At 33.5% G+C, this 19,966-nt stretch overlaps 1 protein-coding gene across 1 annotated transcript in view; it reads left to right on the top strand.

Annotated features, from left to right (window-relative positions):
* The window catches only part of SEMA3C (semaphorin 3C), a 176,396-nt gene extending 160,554 nt beyond the window's left edge, over positions 1-15,842 (top strand). Inside the window, exons 16-18 of the mRNA XM_060632331.3 lie at positions 6,014-6,081; positions 8,227-8,357; positions 12,950-15,842. Of these exons, the coding sequence (XP_060488314.1) occupies positions 6,014-6,081; positions 8,227-8,357; positions 12,950-13,363 (613 nt within the window). The 3' untranslated portion in view covers positions 13,364-15,842. The remainder of the gene's footprint in view (positions 1-6,013; positions 6,082-8,226; positions 8,358-12,949) is intronic.
* Positions 15,843-19,966: the final 4,124 nt, after the last annotated feature.

Genomic DNA, 19,966 nt, shown 5'->3' with positions numbered 1-19,966 from the left:
TGTCTTTTGATTTCTACATAGAAGTTTAGAACCTCAGTACCCTGAGATCTTCTGCTGGCACTGGACTAGAGATCTAAAACTGAACACATAGTATGAGGAAAGCAAACTCCACATGTAATCTCAAATCAATGATATTTGTAGCCATTGCTGGTATTCTTTTTTACCAAACTTGTTTTGCACTCCCAATTACGATAGCAGTGATATTTAAAAATTATTACCATAATTGTTTGTAGGACAATACATTTTTCTTGACAAAGAGTTCTAAAAATTAGCATGTCTAACCCCTAGAATACAATCGTCTACCTATTAAACAGATTTAGTGCTAAACGAAGCTGAAGCAACACACTTTCTTTATTATCATTATTATCATTATTATTATTTATTTTAAGAGATAGAGAGAGAACGAGTGGGAGAGGGGCAGAGGGAGATAGAATCCCAAGCAGACTCCATGCCATCAGCGCAGAGCCCAGTGCAGGACTCAAACTCACAAACCACAAGATCATGGCCTGAGCCGAAACCACGAATTGGATGCTCAAACAACTGAGCCACCCAGGTGTCCCAGAAGCAACACACTTCCTAAGAATGAAAGTGATGTGAGGATTACAAAGTGATTCTTACCATAGTCCTTGAGGCATACCAGCCTCTCGGCTCTAATGTGAATGAACTGGAGATTACACTCCTTCCCTGCATAATTTCCAGACCTTGGCTTTGGTGAAGCATTTTTATTTAACAAAGAATAGTTCTCAAGTAAAATTCCATCCTATATATAGATTATCATTGCATATTTGTGTTTTGTTCTCATATTCTCCCTCTAATTACAACCCCAGTTATCTTTTCTAAGATGTATGTTTAAAGGTAGATTTCACATTGTCATCCTAATACCACAAATCATGATCTTAATCATTTCCTTCTAATGAAGAAAGAGCTGGAACTATCTTGCAATTTTTTAATGTTACAATATCATGCCTGATATGAAACCATGTATCATAGGTTTGCTGTTAGAACTAATAAATGAATTCAGTAAAGTTGCAGGGTACAAAATCAACACTCAAAAACCTGTTGCATTTCTATACATTAATAATGAGCTATCTGAAAGAGAATTTAAGAAAACATTCCCATTTACAATTGCATTAAAAGAATAAAATACCTAGGAATAAATTTAACCAAGGAGGTGAAAGACCTGTACGCTGGAACTACAAGACATTGATGAAAGAAACTGAAGAAACTGAAGACACAAATAAATGGAAAGATAATTCATGTTCATGGATTGGTAGAATAAATATTATTAAAACCGCCATTCTACCCAAAGCAATCTGCAGATTCAGTATAATCCTATCAAAATTCCAATGGCATTTTCCACTAGATTAGAATGAATAATCCTAAAATTTGTATGCAATCTCAAAAGACCCAAATACCCAAAGCAATATTGAGGAAGAAGAACAAAGCTGGACGCATCATGTTTCTTGACTTCAAACTAGATTACAAAGCTATAATAATCAAAACAATATGCTATTGTCATAAAAAAGAGACACATAGAATAGAGCAGAATAGAGAGCCCAGAAATAAATCCATACATATATGGTTAATTAATTTACAACAAAAAAGGGAAGAATATACAATGGGGAAAGACGGTCTCTTCAATAAATGGTGTTGGGAAAACTGAGCAGCTACATACAAAAGAATGAAACTAGAATACTATATTACACTATAGACAAAATTTAATTCAAAATCATTTAAAGACTTGAATATAAGACCTAAAACCACAAAACTCCTAGAAGAAAAGATAGGCATTAAACTCCTTGATATAAGTCTTAGAGATGAGTTTTTAGATATGACTCCAAAGCAAAGAGAACAAAAGAAAAAATAAACCAGTGGGACTATATCAAAGTAAAAAACTTCTACACAGAAAGGACATCATCACCAAAAGAAAAGGCAACCTACTGAATGGGAGAAAATATTTGCAAGCCATAGACCAGATAAGGGTTAATATCCAAATACATAAAGAATTCATACAACTTCGTAGCAAAAAAATGAAATAAAATAAAATAATTTAAAAAAACAATTTAATTAAAAAAGTGGACAGATCTGAATAGGCATTTTTCCAAAGAAGACATACAGATTGCCAACATGTCATGAAAAGTTGTTCAGTGTCACTAATCATCCAGGAAATGCAAATGAAAACCACAAGGAGATATCAACTCACTCACTCCTGTTAGAATGGCTATTATCAAAAAGACAATAAATAACAAGTGTTGGAGAGGATGTGGAAGAAAGTTTTGTTGGGAATGTAAACTAGTGTAGCCACTATGGAAAATGGTATGGAGGTTCCTCAAAAAATTAAATCTAGAACTACCATATGATCCAGCAATTCCACTTCTGGGTATTTACCTGAAGATAAAACTCCACTAATTCAAAAAGATATGTGCACCCCATCGCATGGAAACAACCAAAGTGTTCCTCAATGGATGAGTGAGTAAAGATGTGGTGCACACCCGCACACACACACACATGCACACACACACACCCTACTGGAATACTATTCAGCCATGAGATATAATGAAATCTTGGCAATTTATGACATGGATGGACCTTCAGGACCATCCATATGCTAAGTGAAATAAGTCAGACAGAGAAAGACAAATACTGTATGATCTCACTTGTATGTGGAATTTTAAAAACAACACACCAAGTTCATGGACATAGATAATAGATTGGTGGTTGCTAACGGTGGGGTAGGGGATGGGAGAAATGAACAAAGGGGTTCAAAAGACACAAACTTCCAATAATAAAATAATTAAGTTATGGGGATGTAATGTACAGCATGGTGATTATAGTTAGTAATTCTGTATTGCCTATTTGAAAGTTGATAAGAGAGTATATCTTAAAAATTTGCATTGCAAAAAAATTTTGTGACTGTGTATGGTGACAGATGTTATCTAGATTTATTGTGGACATTGCGTATACTCATAGCCAATCATTATATTGTACACCTGCAACTAATATAATATATATCAATTATTTCTCAATTTAAAACAACTACAAGAAAAGGGGGAAAACATGTATTATGGGTTGAAAGAGGAAGTAGTAATCCTTAAAGAGCTGAATCTCTAGCAGTGTCTTAATTCTGTCACAAAAAGCTGAAAAAGTTTCATCTCTATCATCTAACTACCTATCTATTATCTATCTATCTATCTATCTATCTATCTATCTATCTATATCTATATCTATATATATCTTATTCTTTGACATATTCATACCCATCTTTGGCTAGCACACTGAAAGTTTTATTAACAATATCCATATTATTGAAGTTCTCCAAATTATTTTAAAACTTAGTTAAGCGTATATCATAGTGAATGCAAACCATGTTTGCTGAATCAAGTATTTCCTAAATTCTCATCTATTTTTAGTGATTAATAGTAATAATAAAAATGATCACTTGTATTTTCCATATTCATTTTCTTTAATAGTGTTAACTTACCTGGTTTTATTGCAATTGTATTGTCTATCTATCTGGTACACAAACATACCATGGAGAAATTCATAGGAATGAAAATCAAAAACGTGTCTTTTGTATAGAAACAAGTACAGTGATATTTAGAAATCAGTGTTTATACTTTGATATAATAAAGTTATTAACTATTATTGGCTCAGTAGTTTCTCGTTTTTAAAAGTTTGCTCCTAGCAAACAATACAAGCAATTTTCCTTTTCATTCTCAAGTATTTTAAATATTTGTGCATTTGTATCAAATATTGCAATTTAATCCCATATGTTATTTATTCTGGATTCAGACATGCAAGTAAGAAATTTTATTCTAAGACAAGATAATCAGTTCAGCCTTCAAGTAAATTATCTGTTTTATATACAAGAACAAAATGATTTCATTGTTTATCCAAAGGATTAGACTCTGAGGGAGAAAACATGGGTAACTTGAGCCCAAATCCCAAATCCTACATGCAGTATAATATTACTCTGCCTACCAGCATGCTTTTGCAATGCTGAATGAATGCCCTAAAGGGAATCTACAAATACAAAAAAATCTCAGATAGCTGTCTTGCTGATCTCATCATTTAAGCCAAGACATAATAATGCTTTTCTGTATTGGAATGTCTGGAAGCTATGTGATACCATAAATTCAGGTTGTCCAGCTATGTAAACCATAACATAGTGCTAGTCACAGGACAATCATTTTAACCATTGTGAATGATATTGCTTCTCTAGATGGCTGAAAATCACTTTTTCAGCAATAAGAACTCTCACATGGTGCTCATATAATATAGAGCACTCACAAGTAAAAATGCAGTGACTTAGAAATATAGCAAATGCAATGCAATAAAAAGCTGATATAGGAGCTATTCTAGAGTACAGCATTAATTGTATTTGCTGAGACAAGAGTGACTTTTACTAGTTTGTGTGTATGTGGTTGTATTAGAAATATAAAATTAAATAAGGATTATGACTTTTTTAGAAAAAGAATGCATAAATAACACAAAATGTTATAGCTATATATCCATAAATAGATGTATATAATCCATTAAATCTACAAGCTACGATTTGCTGTAACCTTAAAATGATTTTTTTCACTATCAGTGACTTTGAGATTAGTCTCACTTTGTGAATTTGGTAATCCCTGTGTGATTTTAATATGTCTGCTCTTTAACTGAATATTTAATTTACCTTTAAGGTTAAAAATGTTAAGAGAGACTTAACAGCTAACCCAATTAAGTAATATGCTTGTTTACATATATTTCTCAGCCTTGATAGTAAACAATCAGTTTATCCCTGTATTCCTAATATTTAAAGAGAGGTTCCTTTCCTACTCTCTTATAGCAATCTTCATCCCATGATTTATTGCTAAGAGAATATCAGTTGCTCTATTTTGGTTTGTTTCACTATGTGATACAATTGGAATTATATGTGGATAGATAGATTTATTACATTTTTATTAAATATAATTTTATTAAAAATATATAATTTATAGACTCAGGAAATTAATTAGTATTGAAATAATTTAAAACTTTGCTTTAAATAATAACCAGTTTAGAAAGAATGTACCTAAATTTGGAAATGCTTAAACTGATGATACATAACAACTAAAATGCAATGAGTGAACTTTGGATCATGAATAAAAAAAAATCCATAAGGGATACTTTGGAGACAATTAGGGAAATTTTACTATAAAATGTGTATTGTATGATATTATTGAGTAATCTACTGTTGTTATAAGTGATTATAAGATGCATGCCAAAGTATTTAAGAGTGAAGTATTATCATGTGTGCAAACTTATTTTCTAAAGGTTTTCATATATGTGCATAAATAATATATACACAATACACAACACAGTACTTGCATATGATAGAAAAAAATAAATGTGGCAAAGTATAACTATTCATGTCTCTATCAGTGTTCATTGTACTCACCACTTTTCTGTTGACTTGACATTTTTCAAAGTGAAAATTTGAAGGAAAATTCTTATTCTAGTAAATGAACAATTTTGCTTAATTTTACACTAAATGTGCATGTTCTATCACTTATTTCAGAAAAGTTTTAAAATATCTTAAAAGTATTAGAAAGTGTTGACTCTTCTAAGAAAGCTATGTTCATTTAAGAAAAAAATTACAAGAAAGAAGATGCCAGTGAATTTATACATTAGAAGTTTCATCTTAGAAAATTTTGGCTGAATGTCCCTAAATTAAAATTTACACTATTAATTTGGAATCTAACATTTACCCAGGAAGTGCAAATAATAAGGGTTTCATAGCCATCTTCTCACTCTTCCTAGATGGGGAGGGACAGAATTAATTCCTAATGAAAAAAGGGTTAAGTACCCATCCTGTCATGGAAGTGTTGAACAAGAAATGTGAAGTAGCTGTATTAGATAATCAGACCTGTTTCTTTATGAAAGTTTAGGCAATTAAAATACTGTGAAATTAAACATGCAATCTTTTAAGTGTGGTGTAATCAGCAATGTTAATTCTAAGTCAGTTTTATATATGTCTCTGCACTTACAGGAGGAGCCGAAGACAAGATGTGAGACATGGAAATCCATTGACTCAATGTAGAGGATTTAATCTAAAAGGTATTAAAAGTGAGCAATGGTCAATTTTGGTAAACAGCAGCAAAACTCTGTATCACATTTCAGTGAGGGAACCTTCATAATAAATTCAGATCTCACATTTTAAGGAAAGATTCACTATGAAGATTCTTGGTGTTCAGATACGGAAATTAAAAATCAAATGTCATTTGTATGTATAGTAAAAAAGACAAATGTCCATGGACACAGACACCTTGGGTATGTTAGTTGGTAGGTCTTTCACATAGATATCAGTTACAGATTTTCCTAGCTATTATTTTCTTTCTGAAGAAACAAAGCTGTTACCTTCTTTCTCAAGAAAAAAAAATTGCTCTAAAAACTTTACCACTGAAGAACAAATAGAATAGTGCCCTGTTTGTTTGTTATTGTGGTAAATAGAAACAACATAAAATTTACCATTTTAACCATTTTAAAATGTACAGATCTGTGGTATCAAGTACATTCACATTGTTGTACAACCAACTCATCTCTAGAACTTTTTCATCTTTCCCAAGTGAAACTCTATACCCGTTAAATACTAACTCCCTATTCCCCCTGCCCCAGCCTCTGGAAGCTCCCATGCTATTTTCTGTCTTTATGAATTTGACTATTCTAGATACCCCTATATAAGTGGGATCACAAAATATTCTTCGTTTTGTAACTGGCTTATTTCGGTTCTTCAGGGTTCATTCATGTTGTTGACATGTGTCAGAATTTCTTTCTGTTGGAAATGGAAAAGTCTTCTATTGTATGCATGTATCACATTTTGTTCATTCACTCATCTATCGCTAGACACTTGGATTGCTTCCACTTTGGACTATGTGAATATCCTGCTGTTTTCATGGTATACTACAGTGCCTTGGGTTTACAGTTTATAACCATTCCAGTACTTTTGGCGGTCCTGTCTTATGTCTTACAGCAATCTAACCCGTTTTTCTCTGATCCTCACATGTAGATCCCGTATTATTATACTTTCCCCAGTATACTTTCTCCCAGCTCCACATCAATCCCTTGAGTGAAGTATCTTCAGACAGAGCTCTTCTTAGTTCATGCAGGTGCTGCAGACACACTCTTGCTAACAATTCACACCAAGATTCCTATTGCTAATATTTTTGAGTGTGGGCCTTTCTTTAGTAAAAAAATGACATTACTAACTACACTAAGTATAAGGAGAAAATTATGACACATTTTGCTTGGTTGTTCCATACATCTAAGGGAATACATCCAAGTTATCATTTCTCTGTATACTATTTTATAAATACTTGTGCCAGTTGTACTAATAGTATTCGCTCTAGTGTTAGAACTGTCTGTCACTAGGGGTCACGATGAACGAACATCTATGTTGGCTTTGTGTCAGAACTTGAGTTAAGTGCTTTTTAATGGACTATCTCACTTAATGCTTATGAAACTGTACTACAGTTCTATAATTATCCTTGTTTTATGAATGAGGATTCTGTTTATGTCTAAGCTACCACATGATTATACTAAATGGTCTTCCTAAATTAAGAATTTCAGTAAAGAACCTATTTGAAAACATAATCCATGTTTTAGAGCCAAGTAAAGCTGAGGCACAGAAAGGTCAAGTAACTTGTGTAAGGTTACACACCCAGCATCATTGAAGTCAGAATTTTGCTTCCAATACATCTGAATACAAAGATTGTGTCTTTAATCACCACTTCCCATTGTAGACACTCTTTGCTTTCTGACTTTTCCTGAAGCTTCTGAATTTCATCTATACTACATTGAGTATGGATGAAACTGGCTTTAATAATGCCTGGCACTTACTAACTCTTTAAGTAAGATGTGTTTCCTAATAATTCACAGCTTTGGTTTTCTCAGCTATGAAAAACTGAGAAAACTGAATTCATAAGTATATTGTAATAATTAAAAGTTCAAAGTGATATGAAGGACATTCCTTGGTATCAAGTAATTCTTGAATAAACATCAATGCCCCCATGTCTTTTTGTCCTTCCTTTTAGGCTAAACACAGCAGGTAAACAATGTATAATAGTCTGCTTGTTCAATGATTAAAAATTGCCTTTTGGTGGTTTCTATAGATGATCACAATTGTATAGAGAAATAAACTTTCATATAGGAGAATATGCTCTGAATTCTATTCCCTGTCTTTCTCCTTTCATTTTTGCTTTTCAGCATATAGAAATGCAGCTGAAATTGTTCAGTATGGAGTAAAAAATAACACCACTTTCCTTGAGTGTGCCCCTAAGTCTCCACAGGCATCTATCAAGTGGCTGTTACAGAAAGACAAAGACAGGAGGAAAGAGGTGAGTAAGGCAGCACTACAGCAATCAGTCAGGGCTTTGGAAAGACATTAAATCACCACCCCTTAGTGAAGTTCAGATCAAATGAAAAAGAAAAGGCATATGAACATCCTTTTATGTCCTCAGGATGACAAGTGCCACTTCCTTTAAAATCCTTTGTCTGTAGAGTTGATGAATTAATTAGAAATCCTTGCTGCCTGCACTCAAGACGTGGGTAGTGATAGGAGGAAGCATTTGTAAAAGAAACAAGATGTGTGCAAAACCAGAAGCCAAGTTCTCACTCAGCAGCACCTTTGTGTGATTCACAAGATAAAAGGGAGCTTTAAAAAAATTCAATTTTCCTTAGCAAGAAATTTCACTAAACTATAACTTTTATGGTAAGAAGCATTTTTCTGCCGTGCAGTAATCTATTTCCTTTGCTTTATTATCCATAACTCTATGATTTTGGTTAGGTAATGTATGGAACCATTGTTTATGGGAGCACTGCCTTTATTTAGTGATATGGAAAAAGCAGTTTTTTCAAATAAAAGGACACTGACATTAACTTTTCACTGATCTTAAAGAGCTGTTTTAGAAGGGAAACATTGTAAAACAGCATAGGGTGAAATATTATAAATAATGAAGTCCCATAATACTCATGTCATGTTGTACTGACAAATAAGAGGAAGAAGAAGAAAAAAATATATGTATATATAAAGCCTTTGGGTAGTCTAAAATGTCATGTTTTTAGCAGTGTTCATAAAGTCTGATGGAGCAAAGGGGAAAATGGAGCCTTCCCCATTTGGGTGTATTCTGTTGTGGACAGTTTAAGTACTACATATTAAGTTAATTAGGACTATGTAGAAGGGACACAATCCAAAGCTATAGAACCAGGCACTGCATCAGAGTTACTGAAATAGATGTTGGCTCCATATGGGGAATACTTTACAACTCATGCCTGCCTGTCCAAAGACAGTAGGAGCAGTTTAGTCATTGTGCGTCCATGTCTATGGGATATTAAACCACAGGCTGATGAACACTTGCATAAGAAGAGATTTAACTGAGGGGCGCCTGGGTGGCTCAGTCGGTTGAGCGTCCGACTTCAGCTCAGGTCATGATCTCGCGGTCCGTGAGTTCGAGCCCCGCGTCAGGCTCTGGGCTGATGGCTCAGAGCCTGGAGCCTGCTTCCGATTCTGTGTCTCCCTCTCTCTCTGCCCCTCCCCCATTCATGCTCTGTCTCTCTCTGTCTCAAAAATAAATAAATGTTAAAAAAAAAATTAAAAAAAAAAAAAGAGATTTAACTGAGACACATGGATGGCTCGGTTGGTTGAGCATCCAACTCTTGATTTGGGCTCCGGTCATGATCTCACAGTCCTGAGGCTGAGCCCCTTGTTGGGCCCTGTGCTGGGTATGCAGACTACTTAAGATTCTCTCTCCCTCTCCTGCTGCCTCTGCCCCCACTCAGGAACGAGCTCTCTCTCTCAAAAAAAAAAAAGATTATTTTTTTTAACCATCTGGAGGAAAGAGGAACTAGATGAACGTTAGGACCTCTTCTTGCCCCAGAATTCTATGATACTAAAAAAATCTTTTTAGACATTATTATTAATAAAAATATTGTTTAAGATCTGTTTACTTTGCTACAAAAATCTGTCATCAAAAAGGACTTGAAATTTCTACAGACTAGTTAATTTTAAATTCTTTTGAGTGGATATAGGTGATAATAATTGTCTTACAACATAAGCTGAGATAGAAGTCATAATGTGTGGTGATGATTATTGTACAGAAATGAAGTTCTTAGGCTAAAGCATGGCATGTATTCATGGACAGTCCTTCTTGAGAAGGTCTGTGTGTATATATGTGAATTGGAAATCTACAACTCAAACAGGGATTACCTTACATGAATAAAATGTTTTTCTTTAATTCACTAAAAAGTTAAATAGAGGGACATCTAGGTGGCTCAGTTGATTAAGCATGCAGCTCTTGATTTCGGCTCAGGTCATGATCTCACGGTTTGGGTCATGGGATTGAGCCCCACATCAGGCTCATGCTGAGCACAGAACCTGCTTGGTATTCTTTCTCTCCCTCTCTCTCTGCCCCTTCCCAATTTGAACATGCGTGTGCTCTCTCTCTCTCAAAAATAATTAAACTTAAAAAATATTAAAAAGTTAAATAGAATCATATACAATCAGTGAATATAATTTGTATTATTTAAAGAAAACGAGTACATACAAGCTTGAATACATGCCACAGAAATAATGAATGCAATTAATAATGGATCGAGTTCTAGATTTAATGATTGAATCTCTTTTGTGATATTTCTGATATTTTATTTCAGAATGCCCAAGAATGTAGGGACTCAGTTATTACTATCTTGCTTTTTCTTCAAATCATAAAAGCATAAGATTGCTGTAAGACTAGGAAAACATTAACTATAATATAATTATGCAAATCTATTTTATCTAGAATTTATAGAGCACAATTCTACTCCTTACTTTGGCTAAGCAAACTATTACTGTCTTATTAAATTTATCCTAATTCTTTCTTAGTAGTTTAGGCAAAAAGGTGCTTATTTCTCATGTTAATATGTAAATATTGAATTTTTTTAAAATAATGTAGACGGGGGCACCTGGGTGGCTCAGTTGTTTAAGCGTCCAGCTTCGGTCTATGTCATGATCTTGCTGTTCCTGAGTTCGAGCCCCACATTGGGCTTTGTGTTGACAGCTCAAAGCTTGGAGCCTGTTTCAGATTCTGTGTCTCCCTCTCTTTCTCTGCCCCTCCCCAACTCACACTCTGTATCTCTCTCTCTCTCTCAAAAATAAACATTAAAAAATTTTTTTTAAATGTAAGACAAATGATAAAAGCTCATGGAGAAAATGTACATAGTTCATACTGAATAGCATAAAATGATCACTAAAAGTCCTCTTCCCCTTCACTTCAATATTTATTCACAATTCCCCAAAGTATAAAGCTACTAGGAATTATATATTCAATCATAATGTATTCCTCCAAATATTCCCCATAATTTTCCTATTTTTATCATTCTCTTTGTCTCTCTCTCTCTCTCTGATGTACACTCACCCACTTTAATATCAGTAAGTACATATGCAGCTAACTTATTTTTCCTAGCCACATAGTGTTCCACTATATGAATATATCTTAAGGTTTTTTTTAAAGCCATCTACTGCTTAGGTTATTGTTTTTCTTCTTATCAAACATCATTTACATGAATACTTGCATACTTGTGACTGTATCTTCTGGAATAAATTCCTAGAAAAGAAGTTTCTGCATCACATTTTATATACATGCTATATGATTTTATCAAATTGGCGTCCACAATTTTTCCTAATTTTACACAAACATAAAAGGCTTTCTCTCTTTTTTTCGAATGCATTTCTACATGATTGAAACTATTTTGGGGACACACTTAAACTTTAAAAATTAAATTAATATCAAAACTTCAGTTTATATATTTCAGTCCTTCTTCCTGGCCTCCCTCTTCTAGGTCTGTTCTATTATCTGTATTTCACTTGTATACTTTGCCTTTTTGTGCTTTTGTGTGAAGCTTACTTTTTATCTAAAACAATCTATGTTTGATTTTTATTTCGTTGATAATAAAATACCTATTTACACAGAAATTTACCATTTAAAAAATAATTGTACATGCATTCCTTTATTTTTATTTCGGTCAGGGGTGTTTTTTTTGTTTTTGTTTTTGTTTTTTCCCTCAGTGAAAGAACATTCTCGAGTATGCATGTCAAAGAACTTCTTACCACTTAAGTTTTTAGTCTGTTTGTTGGCAATACTATAGCTAGAACTTTAAGAAAGATGATTTCATGCATTTAACTAATATTCAGCAAATAATAGTTTTTCTAGGGCAAGCCTATAATTAAATATTACCTCATAGCTTTGTATTATCTTTCCTTGGCAAGTAAAACTACTTAGAAGACTTAGAAGATGATGGCATTTCATCTTATTTTTAGTCATTCTTTAGTTTGGGATAATTAGAAAAAGCCTCGATAGTATTCAAAACTCAGTCTCTGCTTACATGATTTTTTTTTTTTTGAGTCATCTTACTGCTTTAATAAAGTAATGAATTGTCTCAGTTTTTACTTAGGAGAATATTCATTCATTCATTAAAAAATGATAAAAATTCAACCATTTAACTGTGGCTTAATGATTTTACTACGAAGAGAGTATTTTGTTGCAATTAAAGACAGGAATTCCAGGATGAAATAGATATTTTAAATTATCTGTGAATTTTGTGTATATAGGTTGACTGTGATTCATATTCCCAAAGCAACCAAAACTCTGTGCTTATTGGTGGAGAAACTACTTCCATCCAAAGGGAATGAACTTTAAACTATTTTTGGCAATGTGGGTGATAACTTCATCCTGTCTTTAATAGATTTTAATAGATTCAATGCTCTTAAGACAACATCTCCTGGGCAAAACAGGCAGTGGAACTGACCAAAACTTTATGTTCACTAAGAAGTGAGCTGATCAGTACTAGATGCTTTTGCCAAATTTGGAAGTTCAGTGATACTCTGTATATGTTGATCATATCTTTTTAGAAGACACAGAGTTGGGTTTGAATCTTTGATGAATCTCTCTTTTAGGTCAAGCTGAATGAACGAATCATAGCCACTTCACAAGGACTTCTAATCCGCTCTGTTCAGGATTCTGACCAAGGACTATATCACTGCATTGCAACAGAAAACAGCTTCAAGCAGACAATAGCCAAGATCAACTTCAAAGTTTTAGATTCTGAAATGGTGGCTGTTGTGACAGACAAATGGTCCCCATGGACCTGGGCCAGCTCTGTGAGAGCTTTACCCTTCCACCCAAAGGACATCATGGGGGCATTCAGCCACTCAGAAATGCAGATGATTAATCAGTACTGCAAAGACACTCGGCAGCAACATCAACATGGAGAAGAATCCCAGAAGATAAGAGGGGACTACGGCAAGTTAAAAGCTCTCATCAATAGCCGGAAAAGTAGAAACAGGAGGAATCAGTTGCCAGAGTCATAATGTTCTCTTACTTGGGGCTTATGCTTCCAGTAAAGAATGGTCTGTCTTCAGTGATCAAATTTTGAGCAAACAACCTTGTGTTTTAACCCATGGGAAATTCCTGATAAATGTGGTTACTCACTCCCAAAGTGAATATTACATGAACTGAAATGAGCATGCATTTTCTTGTATGATATTGACTAGCACTAGACATGTCATGGTCCTCATGGTGCATATAAATATTTAAGTTAACCTAGATTTTATTTATATCTTTATTTACTTTTTCTTCAAAATCGATATGGCGGCTATAAAACTAAAATTCTTACATCCCTTAATTGAATGAGGGCCATAACCCTGTGATTTTCCTTCCTTGCATTAACGGTTTAGATTTGGAATTGTCACTGATTTTAAATATGAGCACAAATGCCACATTTAAAACTTTTACATTGTAAAAGTGGTATAAATACATGTGATAGAGTAGCTCTCAAAAGAAATATTGAATAGATACAAGTCAAGGAAGAAAGCATCTAAAAATTGTATAAAACGTGAGTGATTCATAAATAAAACAATGAACAGTTTATTTTTTTTCCAGTGAAATATATTAATTTTTTTTTATTATTGTGAAAATGGTCAGTTGCTGATACCTGTTATTGATCTTTGGGTTTTTTTCTTGTTTTAGGAAGATAAAATAAATGACCCTCACCATAAACATCTTTGATTGGAGTTATGTCAGTGAAGCATTTAAGTTTATATTCTTATGCTATTACCTTCCAAACGAAAGCACTTTTTTTGGAAGTTATTTAAGTTATTTTAGACTCAGAGAATATAATCTCACACTGTTTAATTAATTACTGTATTTGTTCTAACTTTCTAGTCTGCATGGCAAAGTAAACAATATAAGAAGAAAAAATGAAATATCAAACTTGTATATGAGAGGTGAAACTCAAATGGGGAAAAATAAAGTAAGGAATGTAATTTTATTAAGAGCTGTTTATAAAAAATATAACTAATTTTTAACATCAGTGATTAATTTCAATAATTAACTCTCACATTTTTTTGGTTTGCCAACCTTAGATATCATACAGATTTTAAGTCACCAATTCATTTTCTTTTTAAATGATATTTAATGTGTGCTGAAGAGGTGCTCATTTTGTGGAGAAATGAAAAAAATTCAAATATGAACAAAAATAGACATACTTTCTTTTAAAAGAATGCTGGTACTTATGCACACTGGTATATAAATACAAATATGATAAGTTCTATAATGAGTAAAATAACTTTCTTCTATTTGTAAGTTTGGATCCTTTCATTAGAATAATTTATTTTTGAACGTTTTACTCCAAATAGCAATTAAATGGGAGAAATATGAGAAATGTCTTTCTATTGTTATATTTCCTTTAAAAACACAACTTTTGCTTTTTTATTTTATTTACTTTTCAAGAAATGGTCATGTTTCCAGGTGCAAATAGAAATTGCATCATATATCTTTTCAAAATCTAGTACAAAATTATAGGTATAGTTTATAGTCCACAAAGAAGTTAAGGTAGATTTATCACCTTTTTAAACGCCACAGTATAAAAGCTTGAGCTAAATCATTGTCCAAATGAATGTGATCATTGATCAGAATCTAAGAAGATTTAAGATTTCTGATTTCTTATTTAAGATTTCTGATTTCTTATTTAAGTGGTGGTAAATTATGATATTATATAAGAGGAGGCCCCAGTGAGGGCAAACACTGCAGTTAAAATACACAACATAAATAATGTTCATTCAAAAATAAGCTAATAAACAAAAGCTATTTTCCAAATGTGTATGATTCTAAAGTACTCACTAAAACAGTTTATTATACAGATATTTTGCCTGCTTAAAGAATATAACTAAACTTCTTTATTTCTTCTCTATGTGCAAAAATAGAAATGCACATCAGTGGAAAGCCAAATCCATCTTCAATGTTTGTGACCATTCTATTCTATGTACAGAGTTAAAGTAAAATTGTTTTAGAGTCAGAAGATAGGGTAACTACACAGGTCCCCTTGCTTAGTGTAAAACCAGAATGATAGACAATAAGGGTGTTTAGTTTTGTAATATTATTTGTGCTATTTAATACCTTCTCCTTTGAGCATTATTCAATTGTATATACTTTTATTACATTTAAAATTATAGAAAATCTTGAACATAACTGCCAAATGTAAAGAAAAATTTCTCAAAAAATATTGTCAACATATACTGAATATTGGTGGTTAATTAGTATTATTTTGTGTAGTTTGACATTTCAGTGATTTAATATGTTTTCCATTTGTATTGTACATAAAATTTCCTAGGAATGCACTTTTTTCAAAGTGTAGGTTTGTGAATAGATTTTAGCATGATGAAACTGTCATTACGGTGAATGTTCACTCTGTGAGAAAACAAATGAAATGTAGTTAGTACCTTAATATTTAATTGGATATTGAAGACATCATTTGCCTGGCAAAATAAAATATGTTGAATTCCCCAAGAATGTCTTCAACTTTTCTTTCTTTTTATTATTATTATTATTTTTGTTTTTAATTTATATCCAAGTTAGTGAGCACATAGTGCTATAATGATTTCAGGGGTAGATTCCAGTGATTTATCCCGTATGTATAACACCCAGTGCTCATCCCAACGAGTGTCCTTCCTTATGCCCCTTAGCCATTTAGCCAATCCCCTTACACAACCCCTCCAACAATCTTCAATTTATTCTCTGTATTTAAGAGTCTCTTCTCTTTTGTCCCCCTCCTTGTTTTTGTATTATTTTTGCTTCCCTTCCCTTATGTTTATCTGTTTTGTCTTAAATTCCTCCTATGAGTGAAGTCATATGATATATGTCTTTCTCTGACTGGTTAGTTTCGCTTAGCATAATATCTTCCAGCTCCCTCCACATAGTAGCACATGGCAAGATCTCATTCTTTTCAATTGCCAAGTAATACTCCGTTGTGTGTGTGTGTGTGTGTGTGTGTGTGTGTGTGTGTGTAGGTATATATATATATATATATATATATATATATATATATATATATATCCATACACCACATCTTCTTTATCCATTCACCCATTGATGAATATTTGAACTTTTCCATACTTTGGCTATTGTCGATAGTGCTTCTATAATCATTGGGGTGCATGTGGCCCTTCAAAATAGCACACCTGTATCCCTTGGATAAATATCTAGAAGTGCATTTGCTGGGTTGTAGGGTAGTTCTATTTTTAATTTTTTGATGAACCTCCATACTGTTTTCCAGAGTGGAAAACCACCAGTTTGCATTCCTGCCAGCAGTGCAAAAGAGATCTCTTTCTTCACATCCTTGCCACCATGTTGTTGCCTGAGTTGTTAGTTTTAGCCATTCTGACTGGTGTAATGTGGTATCTCATTGTGGTTTTAATTTGTATTTCCTTGGTGATGAGTGATATTGGGCATTTTTTCATGTGTCTTTAGCCATAGAATGTCTTCTTTGTAGAAGTGTCTATTCATGGCTTTTGCCCATTTCTTCACTGGATTATTTGTTTTGGGGTATTGAGTTTAATAAGTTCTTTATAGATTTTGGATACTAATCCTTTATTTGATATGTCATTTGCAAATATATATCTCATTCCATCAGTTGCCTTTTAGTTTTTGCTGATTGTTTCCTTCACTGTGCAGAAGATTTTTATCTTGATGAGGTCCCAATAGTTCATTTTTGCTTTTGTTTCCCTTGCCTCCAGAGAAATGTTGAGTAAGAAGTTGCTGCAGCCAAGGTCAAAGAGGTTTTTGCCTGTTTTCTTCTCTATAATTTTGATGGCTTCTTGACTAATGTTTAGGTCTTTCATCCATTTTGAGTTCCTTTTTGTGTATGGTGTAAAAAAGTGCTCCAGGTTAATTTTTCTGCATGTTGCTGTCCAGGTTTCCCAGCACCATTTGCTGAAGAGACTGACTTTATTCCATTGGATATTCTTTCCTGCTTTGTCAAAGATTACATGGTCATACGTTTGTGGGTCCATTTCTGGGTTCTCTATTCTTTTCCATTGATCTCAGTGTTTTTGTGCCATACTGCCTTAATGATTACAGCTTTGTAATACAGCTTGAAGTCTGGGAGTGTGATGCTTCCAGCCTTGTTCTTTTTTTTTTTTTTTTTTTTTTCTCCAGGATTGCTTTAGCTATTCAGGATCTTTTCTGGTTCCATACAAATTTTAGGATTGTTTTCTCCAGCTCTGTGAAGAATGCTGGTGTTTTGATAGGGATTGCATTGAATATATAGATTGCTTTGGGTAGTATTGACATTCTGACAATATTTGTTCTTGCAATGCAATCCATGGAATATTTTTCCTTCTTTTTGTGTCTTCTTCAATTTCTTTCATAAGCTTTCTATAGTTTTCAGTGTATAGATTTTTCACCTTTTTGGTTAGGTTTATTCCTAGGTATTTTATGGATTTTGGTGCAATTATAAATGGGATCAATTCCTTGATTTCTCTTTCTGTTGCTTTATTATTCGTGTATAGGCATGCAACCGATTTCTGTGCATTGATATTATATCCTGTGAATGCTGAATTTATGGGTCAGTTCTAGCAGTTTTTTGGTGGAATCTTTTGGGTTTTCCACATAGAGTATCATGTCGTCTGTGAAGAGTGAAAGTTTGACTTCCTCCTTGTTGACTTGGATGCTTTTTATTCCTTTGTGTTATCTGATTGCTCAGGCTAGGATTTCCAATACTATGTTGAATAACAGTGGCAAGAGTGGACATCCCTGTCCTGTTCCTGACCTTAGGAGGAAAGCTCTCAGTTTTTCCCCATTGAGGATGAGAGTAGCTGTGGGTCTTTCATATATGGCTTTTATGATTTGAGGTACGATCCTTCTATCCCTATGTTTTTGAGGGTTTTATCAAGAAAGGATGCTATCTTTTGTCAAATGCTTTCTCTGCATCTATTGAGAGGATCATGTGGTTCTTGTCCTTTCTTTAATTGATGTGATGTATCACATTGGTTGTTTTGCGGATATTGAACCAGCCCTGCATCCCGGGTATAAATCCCACTTGGTTGTGATGAATAATTCTTTTAATGTATTGTTGGATCTGGTTTGCTAGTATCTTGTTGAGGATTTTTGCATCCATGTTCATCAGGGAAATTGGTCTGTAGTTCTCCTTTTTAGTGAGGTCTTTTTTTGGTTTTGGAATCAAGGTAATGCTGGCTTCAGAGAATGAGTCTGGAAGTTTTCTTTCCATTTACAATTTTTTGGAACAGCTTCAAAAGAATAGGTGTTAACTCTTCTTTGAATGTTTGATAGAATTCCCCCGGAAAGCCATCCGGCTCTGGACTCATTTTTTGGGAGATGTTTGATTACTCATTTAATTTCTTTATTGGTTATGGGTATGTTCAAATTTTCTCTATTTCTTCCTGTTTCAGTTTTGGTAGTTTATATGTTTCTAGGAATTTGTCCATTTCTTCCAGATATCCCATTTTATTGGCATATAACTGCTCATAATATTCTCTTATTATTGTTTATATTTCTGCTGTGTTGGTTGTGATCTCTCCTCTTTCATTCTTGACTTCATTTATTTGGTTCTTTTTCTTTTTGATCAAACTGGCTAGGGATTTATCAATTTTGTTCTTTCAAAGAACCAGCTCCTGGTTTCATTAATCCATTCTACTGTTTTTGTTTGTTTGTTTGTTTGTTTGTTTTGGTTTTGATAGCATTGTTTTCTGCTCTAATCTTTCTTATTTCATGTGTTCTACTGGTCTGTGGTTTTATTTGGTGTTCTTTTTCCAGTTCTTTAAGGTGTAAGGTTAGGTTGTATATCTGAGACCTTTCTTCATTCTTTTGGAAGGCCTGGATTGCTATGTAGTTGCCTCTTATGACCATGTTTTGCTGTGTCCCATAGGTTTGGGGCTTCATTTTCATTGGCTTCCATGTGCTTTTTAATTTCCTCTTTAACTTATTGGTTAGTCCATTCATTCTTTAGTAGGATGTTATTTAGTCTCCAAGTATTTGTTATCTTTCCACATTTTTCCTTGTGGCTGATTTCGAGTTTCATAGTGTTGTGATCTGAAAATATTCATCGTATGATCTTGATCTTTTTGTTCTTGTTGAGGGCGTATTTGTGTCCCAGTATGTGATCTATTCTGGAGAATGTTCCATGTGCACTCGAGAAGTATGTGTTCTGTTGCTTTAGGGTGAAATGTTCTGAATATATGTGTTAAGTCCATCTGGTCCATTGTGTCATTCAAAGCCATTGCTCCCTTGTTGATTTTGTGTTTAGATGATCTTTCCATTGTTGTAAGTGGGGTGTTGAAGTGCCCTACTATTATGGTATTATTATCAATGAGTTTCTGTATTTTTGTGATTACTTGATTTATGTATTTGGGTGCTATCACATTTGGAGCATAGATGTTACAATTGTTAGATCTTCTTGGTGAATAGACCCCTTAATTATGATGTAATGCCCTTCATCTCTTGTTAGAGTCTTTATTTTAAACTCTAGATGGTCTGATATAAGTATGGCTACTCTGGCTTTCTTTTGGTGACTACTAGCATGATAGATGGAGAGCCATCTGTTTAATTTCAATCTGAAGGTGTCCTTAGGTCTACAATGGGTTTCTTATAACACCATATAGATCTTGTTTTCTTATCCA

The sequence above is a fragment of the Panthera onca genome, chromosome A2 (genome assembly GCF_046562875.1).
Source record: "Panthera onca isolate mPanOnc1 chromosome A2, mPanOnc1 haplotype 2, whole genome shotgun sequence".
NCBI lineage: Eukaryota > Metazoa > Chordata > Mammalia > Carnivora > Felidae > Panthera > Panthera onca.
This window is presented reverse-complemented; position numbering and strand designations above follow the sequence as displayed.